At 35.7% G+C, this 12,669-nt stretch overlaps 1 protein-coding gene across 2 annotated transcripts in view; it reads left to right on the top strand.

The window, feature by feature from the left end:
- Nucleotides 1–12,669, top strand: part of wscd2 (WSC domain containing 2) — a 54,712-nt gene that overhangs the window by 31,357 nt on the left and 10,686 nt on the right. For both annotated transcript variants that reach the window (XM_051893480.1, XM_051893481.1), the window contains exons 4-7: nucleotides 5,179–5,293; nucleotides 9,655–9,839; nucleotides 12,023–12,144; nucleotides 12,239–12,413. In XM_051893480.1, the coding sequence (XP_051749440.1) occupies nucleotides 5,179–5,293; nucleotides 9,655–9,839; nucleotides 12,023–12,144; nucleotides 12,239–12,413 (597 nt within the window). The remainder of the gene's footprint in view (nucleotides 1–5,178; nucleotides 5,294–9,654; nucleotides 9,840–12,022; nucleotides 12,145–12,238; nucleotides 12,414–12,669) is intronic.

Raw genomic sequence — 12,669 nt, 5'->3', positions numbered from 1 at the left:
ACACAAAAGGCCTATTTCTATTAAATATTGTTCACAAATCTGTCTAAATCTGTGTTAGTGAGCACTTCTCCTTTGCCGAGATAATCCATCCACCTCACAGGTGTGGCATATCAAGATGCTGATTAGACAGCATGATTATTGCACAGGTGTGCCTTAGACTGGCCACAATAAAAGGCCACTCTAAAATGTGCAGTTTTACTGTATTGGGGGGGTCCGGGGGGGTCCGAAAACCAGTCAGTATCTGGTGTGACCACCATTTGCCTCACGCAGTTCAACACATCTCCTTTGCATAGAGTTGATCAGGTTGTTGATTGTGGCCTGTGGAATGTTGGTCCACTCCTCTTCGATGGCTGCGTGAAGTTGCTGGATATTGGCAGGAACCGGAACACGCTGTTGTATACGCCGATCCAGAGCATCCCAAACATGCTCAATGGGTGACATGTCTGGTGAGTATGCTGGCCATACAAGAAATGGGATGTTTTCAGCTTTCAGGAATTGTGTACAGATCCTTACAACATGGGGCCGTGCATTATCGTGCTGATGGTCATGGATGAATGGCACAACAATGGGCCTCAGGATCTCGTCACAGTATCTCAGTGCATTCAAAATGCATCATCAATAAAATGCACCTGTGTTCGTTGTCCATAACATACGCTTGCCCATACCATAACCCCACCGCCACCATGGGCCACTCGATCCACAACTTTGACATCAGCAATCCGCTCACCCACACAACGCCATACACGCTGTCTGCCATCTGCCCTGTACAGTGAAAACAGGGATTCATCCGTGAAGAGAACACCTCTCCAAAGTGCCATACACCATCGAATGTGAGAACCGATTGTTGCAGCAGCTGTCCAGGTGGCTGGTCTCAAACGATCTTGGAGGTGAAGATGCTGGATGTGGAGGTCCTGGGCTGGTGTGGTTACACGTGGTTTGCGGTTGTGAGGCCGGTTGGATGTACTGCCAAATTCTCTGAAACACCTTTGGAGACGGCTTATGGTAGAAATGAACATTCTACTCACGGGCAACAGCTCTGGTGGACATTCCTGCAGTCAGCATGCCAATTGCACGCTCCCTCAAAACTTGCGACATCTGTGGCATTGTGCTGTGTGATAAAACTGCATATTTTAGAGTGGCCTTTTATTGTGGCCAACCTAAGGCACACCTGTACAATAATCATGCTGTCTAATCAGCATCTTGATATGCCACACCTGTGAGGTGGATGGATTATCTCGGCAAAGGAGAAGTGCTCACTAACACAGATTTAGACAGATTTGTGAACAATATTTGAGAGAAATAGGCCTTTTGTGTACATCAGCTCATGAAAAATGGGGGCAAAAGCAAAAGTGTTGCATTTATAATTTTGTTCAGTGTATATTTATTTTTTATATAAATAAATATATATATATATATATATATATATATATTTTTTTTTTTTTTTGACTGCTTGTCAAACAGCTGACCAACAGACACCAAATATCACTTTTGAATCAATATTCGATATTATCATCCCTAAAGGTCCGTTCACATGAACATTATGTGAATTATAACAATTTCTAGTACGACAACTACACTACTGTTCAAGAGTTTGGGGTTGGTAACATTTTTTTTATGTTTTTGAAAGAAGCCTTACTAAGGCTGCATTAAAATGCAATACAAATACAGTAAAAACAGAAGTATTGGGAAATATTATTACAATAAATAAATAATTAATTGTTTTCTATGTTAGTATATTTTAAAATGTAATTTATTCCTGCAATGGCAAAGCTGATTTATCAGCATCATTAATCCAGTCTTCAGTGTCACATGATCTTCAGAAAACATTCTAATATGCTGATTTGCTGCTGGACTCAGTGCTTAATATTTTTTTGGAAGTCATGATACATTTATTTCAGTATTCTTTGATGAATAGAAAGTTCAAAAGAACAGCAATTATTAGAAACAACTTAATGTATCCTTGCTGAATATAAGTATTAATTTCTTTAAAAAAAAAAAAAAAATCTTAATCAGTGCACAATTAATCCATTTATTTTAAATGTTGGGTTATGTTCTGTGATCATAATTGCTCCGTGTGTTTTAAAGTAGGGAGGATTTTGATTGGCTGTCTATGTGTTTATTGTTCATCAGCTGGAAAAATTACTTTGAAAATGATTCCAACAATATTGTGCATTTGTGTCCTTATTGTTGTTGCATGGAAACGGCTATTATCTTGAAAGGTAAAATTTTATGGTTATAGTTACAGTTTATGGTGTGCACAGACTTTGCATTTCCTCCTTGAGTCCAAAGTAAAATCTGAAAGACTTCATAATTGGTTTAGTTTACAGGATGCCCTTTGCAAGTTACTTATATCATAGTGAACATTACAATACAAGAAACAGCTTGATTGAATTGCCAATGTGAGCCCCTTCAAAATTGAACCATACTTCTCTGTAAAAGATGGACTACATCCAGAAAAGCCTCACTACAGCCCCCTGTGGTAACTCACTATTATTCAAACAGAAACCCACAAAAAGGCAAAAGAAAGCCAATTAGTGGATTGTGTAAGTCTCGGGTCATTACCTTTATCTATAGTGAGGTTTGAGCAGATGGTTCTCAAGTGTAACACTCAAGGCCTCTAGTAAAACACTGCATGTTTCACTTTTGACAGTCATTTGTGGCATGACTTTAGCAATCAACCTCTTATAAAAAGGAAGCCACTGTATTATAATTGTGGAGATTGTATCTTCGTGGTTGTAAAGGCACACATTTAATCTCAAAGGATGTCAAGGACAGAAACAGAAGTTCAGCCCCCCAACATCCTTCACTGTAGTCTACGATATCTTTGATATCAACAGCACCAGATGGGGTGACAGTACGAAACAGAGGTGGAAATACACGACTCTCACTGTCTTATATTAGCTCAGTTAGTACATCAGCCTTGCGGTCTGAACTACATAAAAACACTTACATCATTGTAAAAAGTAAATCAACAATTGATTTCCTCTTCAGAGTCTCACAGAGACACTTTTCCACAATGAGAGAAAAAGAAAGAAAAAGGAAGCGTGAGATTTTTTACCCAATAGTGTTTAACATGTAAGACATGTGGAAGTTAACTTTTACAACCCACTTTACTTTCTTAATCAAATGTATTTTTGGGTGAAACAGAACTTGATTTAAAGGAACTAGTGATTTAAAAATTTCAGAGGAAGTGATTATGCTTTATAATATAATATATTTATATTTTATATTTATGTAATATAGTCATTATATATATTTTTTAATCACATACACTGTTGAATCATCAAGACCAGGGACGTGTTATTAAGCAGAGGGGGTCAATTTTGATGTCATGTTTCTTTTTATTCTTCCATGTTGTCCCTGTCTCAAGTCTGCCTCCTTCAGGACACTTTTATTTACACTGTTCGTGACTAAAAGAAGCTTTCATAATAGTTATATGGGGGAGACTGAAGCTAGCTGTCATGCTTTTAATCCAGTAAATATTTTGTGACAGCTAGCTCTAGTCTTCCCTATACAATGTATCTGTATTATTATTATTATTAATAATAATAATCTAAATCATAGAACACTTTTATTTGTAGCTCAAAGCTTTACAAATAAAAAGTTAAATGTATACAATAATAATGTCTAATAAATGAAATATTATTATAATAGACAAATACCAGAGACGCAAAAGCAAAGAAAAGGCATGTCCTTTTTACATTAAATGGTGAAGAAAATAAAATATAGAAGCAAGTACAAGTTTAAAGAAGCGTAAAAACATAAAACAGTTTTAATTTTATAGGCCATGATTCTGAGATTTATTCAGATGTATTATGTGAAACTATTATAACTCATCCCTGTTCCCCTCTTCATTATTTTTCTTATATCCAGAGCAAACGGTTCATGCAGAGAGCTCATCATGTGAGAACAGCAGAGCATCATTAACTCTGTAGTTGTGCTGCTAGTGAGAGTTTCATCTATGCACTTAGCTGCTCCACAGAATGGCAATACAATGTTGAGTGAATGGAGCTTGACTTGTAGATAAAGCAGATTACCGAGCTTGCCCTCTGTGCCTGCCAATACGATTAACTCACAGACCGCCATCCTGCTCGCTGCATTTTAGACAATTGCAATTACTTTAATGTTGTACTGGTTAGTATGTGTATATGACAGAACCCCTCTTCGCCAGCTCATCTCCGCTATTAGAAAATACATTCAATCCTAATGGGTAGAGATGAGATTACAGAGAAAGAACGGATGTCATGCAGCAGGGCATTTTGGGTCATTTGTATGTATGTGTGTGTGTGTGTGTGTGTGTGTGTGTGTGTGTGTGTCACAAATGATGAGATTGATGGAGCAGATGATGCATCAGTGCATCGGACTGTAAATGTTTTCAGAACAAAATGTCCAGAACAATGTGGTCATATCCAAACTGTAGATGTTTTTTAATGTTTTGTGTCACAAGCTGTTAATATTTGGAATGGCATTCTCTATAGTAGCTAATCACAATATGTGAAGCCAGACTGTTAGCACTTGTTAAAATTTATTTTTTCATTTGATCTTCAGAGGATCCATAATTGGATCTTCTAATCAAATTAAGCTCTTTATAAAGGAATGTTAAGAATGTTATCCCATTTTGACTGGTCCCTTAGTTTTTAAAAACAAGCAATATTTAGTTGCAGTAAAATACATACAAATTATTGCTATTTAATTATTACAGTCTTAAATATTATACGTGTATTAACTAGTGTGAATAATAATATTTAATCACTATGTTTAATATTTTATATATATATATATATATATATAATATTTAAGTTTATATTAAGGAACTTATCCAATATTATTCTCATTTACAAAAATGATGTAATTTAAACATGCCTTAATTAATCTGATGCATTTTTTTTTATTTTTTTTTTTAAATATATGAATTAATACAAATTAATACTAGAAATTCCCTAATCCAGAGCAGTCATGCAGATGTGGCTGTGATTTCACTGTTTGGCCACTAGATGGTGTTAGGTTTCAACATTAGTTATTACGAAACGTGCTTTGCAACCTTGAATTTTTCTTGAATTCATTTCATGAATCAACAGGATTTACTCATCAAGAGGATTCAAATCAGCACTAATTTATTTTTCTAATTCGTCGTACTGGAATTAACAGTGATTTTTTTCAATATCTTTCTCTTTTTAGCAAAGTACATTGGCTGCTATGTTGATGACACACAGAAACGGGCTCTTAGAGGTGTGTCCTTTTTTGACTACAAAAAAATGACTGTGTTCCGTTGCCAGGACAACTGTGCTGAGAGGTATGTTGACTGAAACTTTTTATCTCCATATACAAGAATACGCACACACATTTGCATCTCAATGACAAATTTTGGACTTCTATTGTTTATATTCTCAGATTTTCAGTACACTAACCTCAAAATAAATGAGAGAAACCTTTCAGTAAGACATTATTTAGTATGTTTATTAAGCAGTTTTCTTGATGGCCATTAGCAGATATCTGTCCCCCATAATGCAGCTAATTTCAAGCTTTACCATTCTTTAATAACATTTCCTTCCCACAATGTTGGTAAAACTTCTCTTACATACCCAAACAAAACCCAAACAAATGCTCATGTTATCATGTATAAATACACATACATACACATTATGAGTTCATAAACATCATAAACATGAAAATTCTGTCATCATTTACTCACCCTCAAGTTGTTACAAATCTGTATAAATTTCTTTGTTCTGCTGAACACAAAGGAAGATATTTTGAAGAAAGTTTGTAACCAGGCCACTTTGGGGCACCATTGACTTCCATAGTAGGGAAAAAAATACTATGGAAGTCAATGGTGCCCCAGAACTGTTCAGTAATCATCAATTTAATGATGATTAAATTAAATGAATTTTCATTTTTCGTTGAACTGTTAATGTTGCTTTTTATTTTACATCCTGTTAGCACTCTTGCTTCCTTCCTCTTTCCGTAGTTCCTCTACCCTGCCTGCTTTCCAATGTTTCTTAACACTGCATATTCATTAACACCAATATACTGAATCACTTTGGAAAAGCCACAAAAACAGAGAAAGAGAGAAAAAGTCTAAGGGATTTTGGCACCAGGACTGCTTCAAAAGAAAAGGAGTGAGAGTCAACATACTTTAAACAGGACATCAGTCTGTTTTCAGTGCTCAATGCTTCCTTGTTTTAGCATGGGCCAGATACTGAAGAAAAACAATCCTTTATTTTCACACCCCCTCTGAACAAAATAGGGCCTATTAAACTGACATCATGCATCGTTTAAAAGGACTGGCTATGTATCATGGACTGATCCTTTAAAGCTTTTAAACTGGGGTTCAGCTTGTGGCAGTTCTCACATTTTTTTAAAAGTCTGAAAACAGCTGCGTAGAGGAAGATGATAAGGGGTGGAGAGCACATTAACTCTCTATGGGCCTAAAGCCAAATACATTGTAAAGACACAGAAAATGAATAACACATTTTACAGAGCCTCTAAAGGGGCATGTTAAGGCTTGCTGCTGCAGCTGGGGTTAAACAGTATTCAGCCATACACTGTTTACATTACTTTCCCACCCCCACTGTCATTTTGCTTTTTTTATAGAAAGAACCAGAGTTGCAGCAGAAGTCAGATTTCACTTATGTGAAGTAAGAGAGTAAGGAGAGATGAAGCCAATTGCCCATAAATGTTAGAAAAATACTACACACAAATCATTGACGAGAGTCTGTCACTCTGTCAGATTTGCAGGGGAAAACATGCATCTCCTTTGTATTTATAAGACATAAGTCATATTCACAATCAATGCCTCTGTTCAGCTAACTTATCTTTCAACCTTGTACATCTGATGCATTAGTCAGGTCTAGAACCACTATACACCATTTTGCTTGCCAACAGCCTGGCAAAAACTGTTTTTCCAAGAGTGCTTTGAAATTAGGCTATACTTTCTACATCAGCTTTATCAAAACCAATTTCTAATGAAAAACGGACATTGCTTAGAGTTGGTCCAAGTGTCAGAACGATAACCACATTCTTTCTGCTGATTGTAACTGCTGCCTCAACATACACACCCATGTTTACAATTGAATGCCTCAGTACAAAGGAAATTGTGGTGCACGTATTACACTCCCCCTTGAAAAGTCTGTTATTAAGTGACCTGCTTAAAGGCACAAAATGTGATAGTTCATGAAGCATGCCTTATTGAATCATGAAGCAGTGAATATAGCAACAATTCAGATTGTTCATTTCAGAATAATTTCATTTCTCTCTGTGTTTTAAGTGTTTATTCATTTATAATATATATATATATATATATATATAAAATATTAAATAATTTATATAAAAAATACAAATGTATAATATATAAATATATAAAAATGTAATTTATTCCTCTGATGGCATGGCAATGGATATTTTCAGCATCCATTACTCCAGTCTTCAGTGTCACATGATCCTTCAAAAATCATTCTAATATGCCAATTTGGTGCTCAAGAAACATTTCTTATTATTATCACAGTTGAAAACAGTGTTGCTGCTCAATTATTTTGCGGAAACCATGTTACATTTTTTTCAGGATTCTTTGATGATTAGAAAATTCAAAAGAACAGCATTTATTTGAAATAGAAATCTTTTGTAACATTATAAAATATTGCCTTTTCATTCAAGTCAATGCGTCCTTGCAATAAGTATTTATTTTAAAAAATCTTGCAATCTTGCAGACAGCATGAAATTAATATTCACCCTATCCATTTTCTAAATGCTTGTTATAGATCTTATTGTTAACAATTCATCTGAGCATAAGTTTCATTTTATTTATTTTTTTGAACTTGTAATATTTAGTCACAATATCATAACTGGATCTTCCGGTGAAAACAACAGACTTTTCTCTGGTGACATATGCAGGACTTCTCAGTCATTTCGTGCACTCATGCTCACGTTCATCTGCCTCCACTTTTGAGTGCAATGGCCACATCATAAAGTCCCCGCCCTAAATTTTTTTTTTTCTTTTTATGATAATCCATTTCAATTGGATGTACGTCACAATACAGAAGAAAAGATCTGTTGCGACTTCAATTTCATCGTGACTTTAATCACATGTCTGTACAGTAAGTTGCTTTTGATGTTGATATTGATGACAGTTAACTTGAATGTGCAATTTTATTTGCCTCTTATGTTATTTTTTATTTAGTACTGTGCTGAGTAAGCTATTTTACATAAAAGATGTTTATATATAGTCGACAAGAAAAAAAAAATAGCTAAATTTATTAAAATGGCCCCTTTCAAAAGTTTGTGAACCACTGGTTCTTAAAGGGTTAGTTCACCCAAAAATGAAAATAATGTCATTTATTTCTCACCCTCATGTTGTTCCACACCCGTAAGACCTTCGTTAATCTTCAGAACACAAATTAAGATATTTTTGATTAAATCCGATGACTCAGTGAGGCCTGCATTCACAGCAATAACATTTCCTCTTTCAAGATCCATAAAGGTACTAAAAACATATTTAAAACAGTTCATGTGAGTTCAGTAGTTCTACCTTAATATTATAAAGTGACGAGAATATTTTTGTGTGCCAAAAAAACAAAATAATGACTTTTCAACAATATAGTGATGGGCCGATGTTTTTAGTGCCTTTATGGATCTTGAGAGAGGAAATGTCATTGCTTTGAATGGCCTCACTGAGCCATCAGATTTAATCAAAAATATCTTAATTTGTGTTCCGAAGATGAATGAAGGCCTTACGGGTGTAGAACAACATGAGGGTGAGTAATAAATTACATTCATTTTTGGGTGAACTAACCCTTTAATACTATGTGTGGTTACCTGGATGATCTACGACTATTTTTTTTTTTTGTGATGGTTGTTTATGAGTCACTTGTTTGTTCTGAGCAGTTAAACTGCCCAATATTCTTCAGAAAAATTCTCCAGGTCCTGCAGATTCTTCAGTTTTCCAGCATTTTTTGCATATTTGAACCCTTTCCAGCAGTGACAGTATGATTTTGAGATCGATTGCTGGAAAACTGAAGAATCTGCAGGACCTGGAGGATTTTTCTGAAGAACAGAGCTCAGTTTAACTGCTCAGGACAAACAAGGAACTCAAAAACAACCATCACAAAACAAAACAAAAAACAGTCGTGGGTCATCCAGGTAACCACACACAGTATTAAAAATCAATGGTTCACAAACTTTTGAACAGGGCCATTTTAATCAATTCAGCTATTTATTTTTTTCTTGTCGACTATATATAAACATTTTTATGTAAAATATCTTACTCAGGACAGTACGAAATAAAAAATAACATTTTGTAATATCTCTCTTATTTTGTTAAAATTATTCACATTTTCACAGATTCTGCAAGTGGTTCACATACTTTTTCTTGCAACTGTATGTGTTCTATGTTGTACACTCCCAGAAAAACCTATTGTACATTTTCTATTAACTATTTTCTATTCGTGCATTTTTTAAAACATTTTTTGCATATTTTTTTGCACAATTTTAAATAAGAATCAGTGCTGGAAACGGGATCACGAGCAGAACTTGATATTACATTGCTTCACAAGCATCACAACTCAGCATGTCGGATCATTACCTGGTAGTCCAATGTCCTGAGGCTGAAGTGAACTGAATGCATAATAAAGATGTTTTTTTTCTTTATCCTGTTATTAGGGGTTATCTCTACGCGGGTCTGGAGTTTGGAGCTGAGTGCTACTGTGGCCATAAGATCCAGGCACCCAACGTTTCAGAGAGTGAATGTAATATGGAGTGTAAAGGGGAGAAGAGTAACCTCTGTGGAGGACCTAATCGACTGTCCATATACAGATTAGAGCTGAGCCAGGAGTCGGCCCGCCGATGTGAGCTCCCTGACACAGATACACTTACACGTGCATCAGCAAACTTACACTCACACATTTGGACAGGCACACAGATATGACTCAACACTTTGAGGTCACTCTTAGGAAAGCGGAAATGCACACATAACTGCTTTTATCGATAAGACCAACTGATTTCTTAAAGGAAATTTGACTAAAATTTACAATAAGGTTTTATTTGTTAACATTAATTTACTACATTAGTTGACATGTAGTAACAATGAACGACACTTCTAAAGTATTCATTAATCTTAATGTTAATTTCAAAACTTACTAATGCATTTTTAAAATCAAGTTGTTAACATTGGTTATTGCACTATGAATTATATGAACAAACAATGAACAATTATATTTGTAATAACTAATAATGACAATGGTTCAATTAAAAAATATTGATCTGATGTTAGCAAATAAAACCTTACTGTTCCTGGAAGGGTAGAGAAAGTGTAGCACAGGGACAATGACTCCCCACCATTGATTTCTTGGGGGAGTGATTATCTTAAATGATTTCCTTCCATGGTTTAGTTAAGATTCTATCTCTCTGATGCTTATTTGTAAATGTTTTAAAACATATTTATTTTAAATTCACCTAGTATTCATTTTTATAATAAGGCATAATCCTCACCCTTTTCCTTATGCGTCATATTTGATCAAAAAATAGCGCTGGCAGAAACTTGTGACATTACATCCCGTGTGTCCTGATTAAGCACTTTCCCCATGTGACAGGATGTGCGTGCATGGGAGAGTTTAAGTAAAAAGCATGAATACAATAGCTGAGCAGGAACAACTTTGATTTAATAAGTTAAGAAGTCCTTGGGGCCAAATCAAATTTGTTTTTGCCAAATCAAGGCAAAAACTATTTCTACTAAGTATAAATAGTGTTAGATGCTATTTATACTATTTATAATGGCAGAAAGTATTTGTTCCTCAATGTATTGAAGTACATTATAAAGTCATATGCAATAAAAACAACATATTCAATGTATTTCTTACATTATTTAAAATCTTAAATGGATGATGCATTATTGGGACCTTGCTTATAAATCCCACCTCTAACCATAACCATATTGCTGATCAAATCAATTTGGCACATCACGATTATTTATACCACTTGGATTGTTTGAAAGCAAGCAGCTTTACAGTATTAAACATGAAAAACAGTGTCAGTGTCTCTTTCAATTAGAATTAAAAATACAAAGTTCTGTCATGAAACTCTTGATGGTGCAGTCTGATAGGTCTTTGACTCAATCTGCCTGCAATCACATCATTCTCTATAGGGCACAGCTAATCGGTTCCTGCTGTATCAGTAGCCACTGAGCTCACTGACTGCAACCTTCAAAAACTTTGTCAGCATTTGCTGTAGCATTTGCAGCGCTCTTTCATAAACCCTCCACCTTCCCCAGCTCCACCTGTATAGATCTGCTACAGGTAATTAATGTATGCTATATTGTACAGCAGCAGCATGTCTTATTTTCTTACAGCAGTGTGCTGTGTATGTATTGGCAGTAGCACGTTCCATACTTGCTCTGCAGCTGTTTCGAACTCCCAAAACAAACACAAAACAAACTTCATTTTGGCCTGATTTTGTTTTAAATTACATCACACCAGTTCATTCTGCGATTTCGCTTGAAGTTTATCAGGGCCTTTACTCTCCATGCCACTGTCGTTTTGGTTTCTTTTTTAATTTTGATTGGGTCAACGAGGCAAAGGTGGGCAAAGTTAGTGTAAATAACCTTTGCCAACAAGATAGGCTATTTGCACTTAGTCTAAATAGACACTCCATTCATTAAAGTTAGTCATCATTGGTGATCGTTTGGGAAAATGTATACGTTTGTGTGTCGATTGAACACAATGCAAATCATGATGTCCAATTTGTGAACTAATTACTCTTTTGAACTCTTTTGATTCTTTTTGAATCAATCAAAAATATTTACAAAATACTTTTGAGCTTGCTCATTCGTGCTTTGAATTAGACTCTGTTTAAAGTTGTTTCAAAACCTCATCAGCAACCACATAGCATCGCTCTAGAAACCACCCAGAACACTCTAGCATCATACGGGTGAGATTTTATCGAGCAAGCGACACAAATATTACCTTGAGAAAATACTAAAATGTTGTTGTTTTTACATTTAAAAAATCATGTACTTGTTTATTTTGCTCTTAAGATGGGAGTGCCATCTTCAAAGGTTGTTTCAAGAGGCCAGACAACGTGACGCTGGCGCTTCCTGCTAGTGCTGTTATTCAGAACATGTCTGTGGACAAGTGTGTTGACATGTGCACAGAGAAAGTAAGTATGTATGCATGACGTGAATCTGGTGTCTCTCATACTGCTGTGTTTATACGAGTCTGTATTATATGATCTCTTCCTTTGTCTGGCATAGGAATTCTCTCTGGCCGCCTTGGCTGGTGAAAAATGTCACTGTGGGTTTCCCACTCCTCTCTTCACTCTGCATGAGCATGAGGATGAGGAACTGTGTCTCCAGCGATGCGTAGGGGAAGACTTTGAGAGCTGTGGAAACAATGACTTCTTTGTAGTGTACCAGACCCAAGTGCAAGGTAACATGACCTTGTTTGGTTTAAAACAGTGTGCTCAGGCCAACTCACAGGCAGCAGCTGCAGCACACACAGATTTTATTGCCATATGGGTTTGCATGTTTGGGACTAGAACAAACACATCAGGTCACAGAAGCACAACGATAGCTCCGTCTGTACTGCTTAAACACATTCTCTCTTCATGTTGTTTCAAATATGTGATGAGCTCTAAATGAACTTTTGTGGCTGCTTATCACTTCTAAAGATGTCCACCCTCATG

Source organism: Ctenopharyngodon idella, chromosome 5 (assembly GCF_019924925.1).
Source record: "Ctenopharyngodon idella isolate HZGC_01 chromosome 5, HZGC01, whole genome shotgun sequence".
Lineage (NCBI taxonomy): Eukaryota > Metazoa > Chordata > Actinopteri > Cypriniformes > Xenocyprididae > Ctenopharyngodon > Ctenopharyngodon idella.
This window is presented reverse-complemented; position numbering and strand designations above follow the sequence as displayed.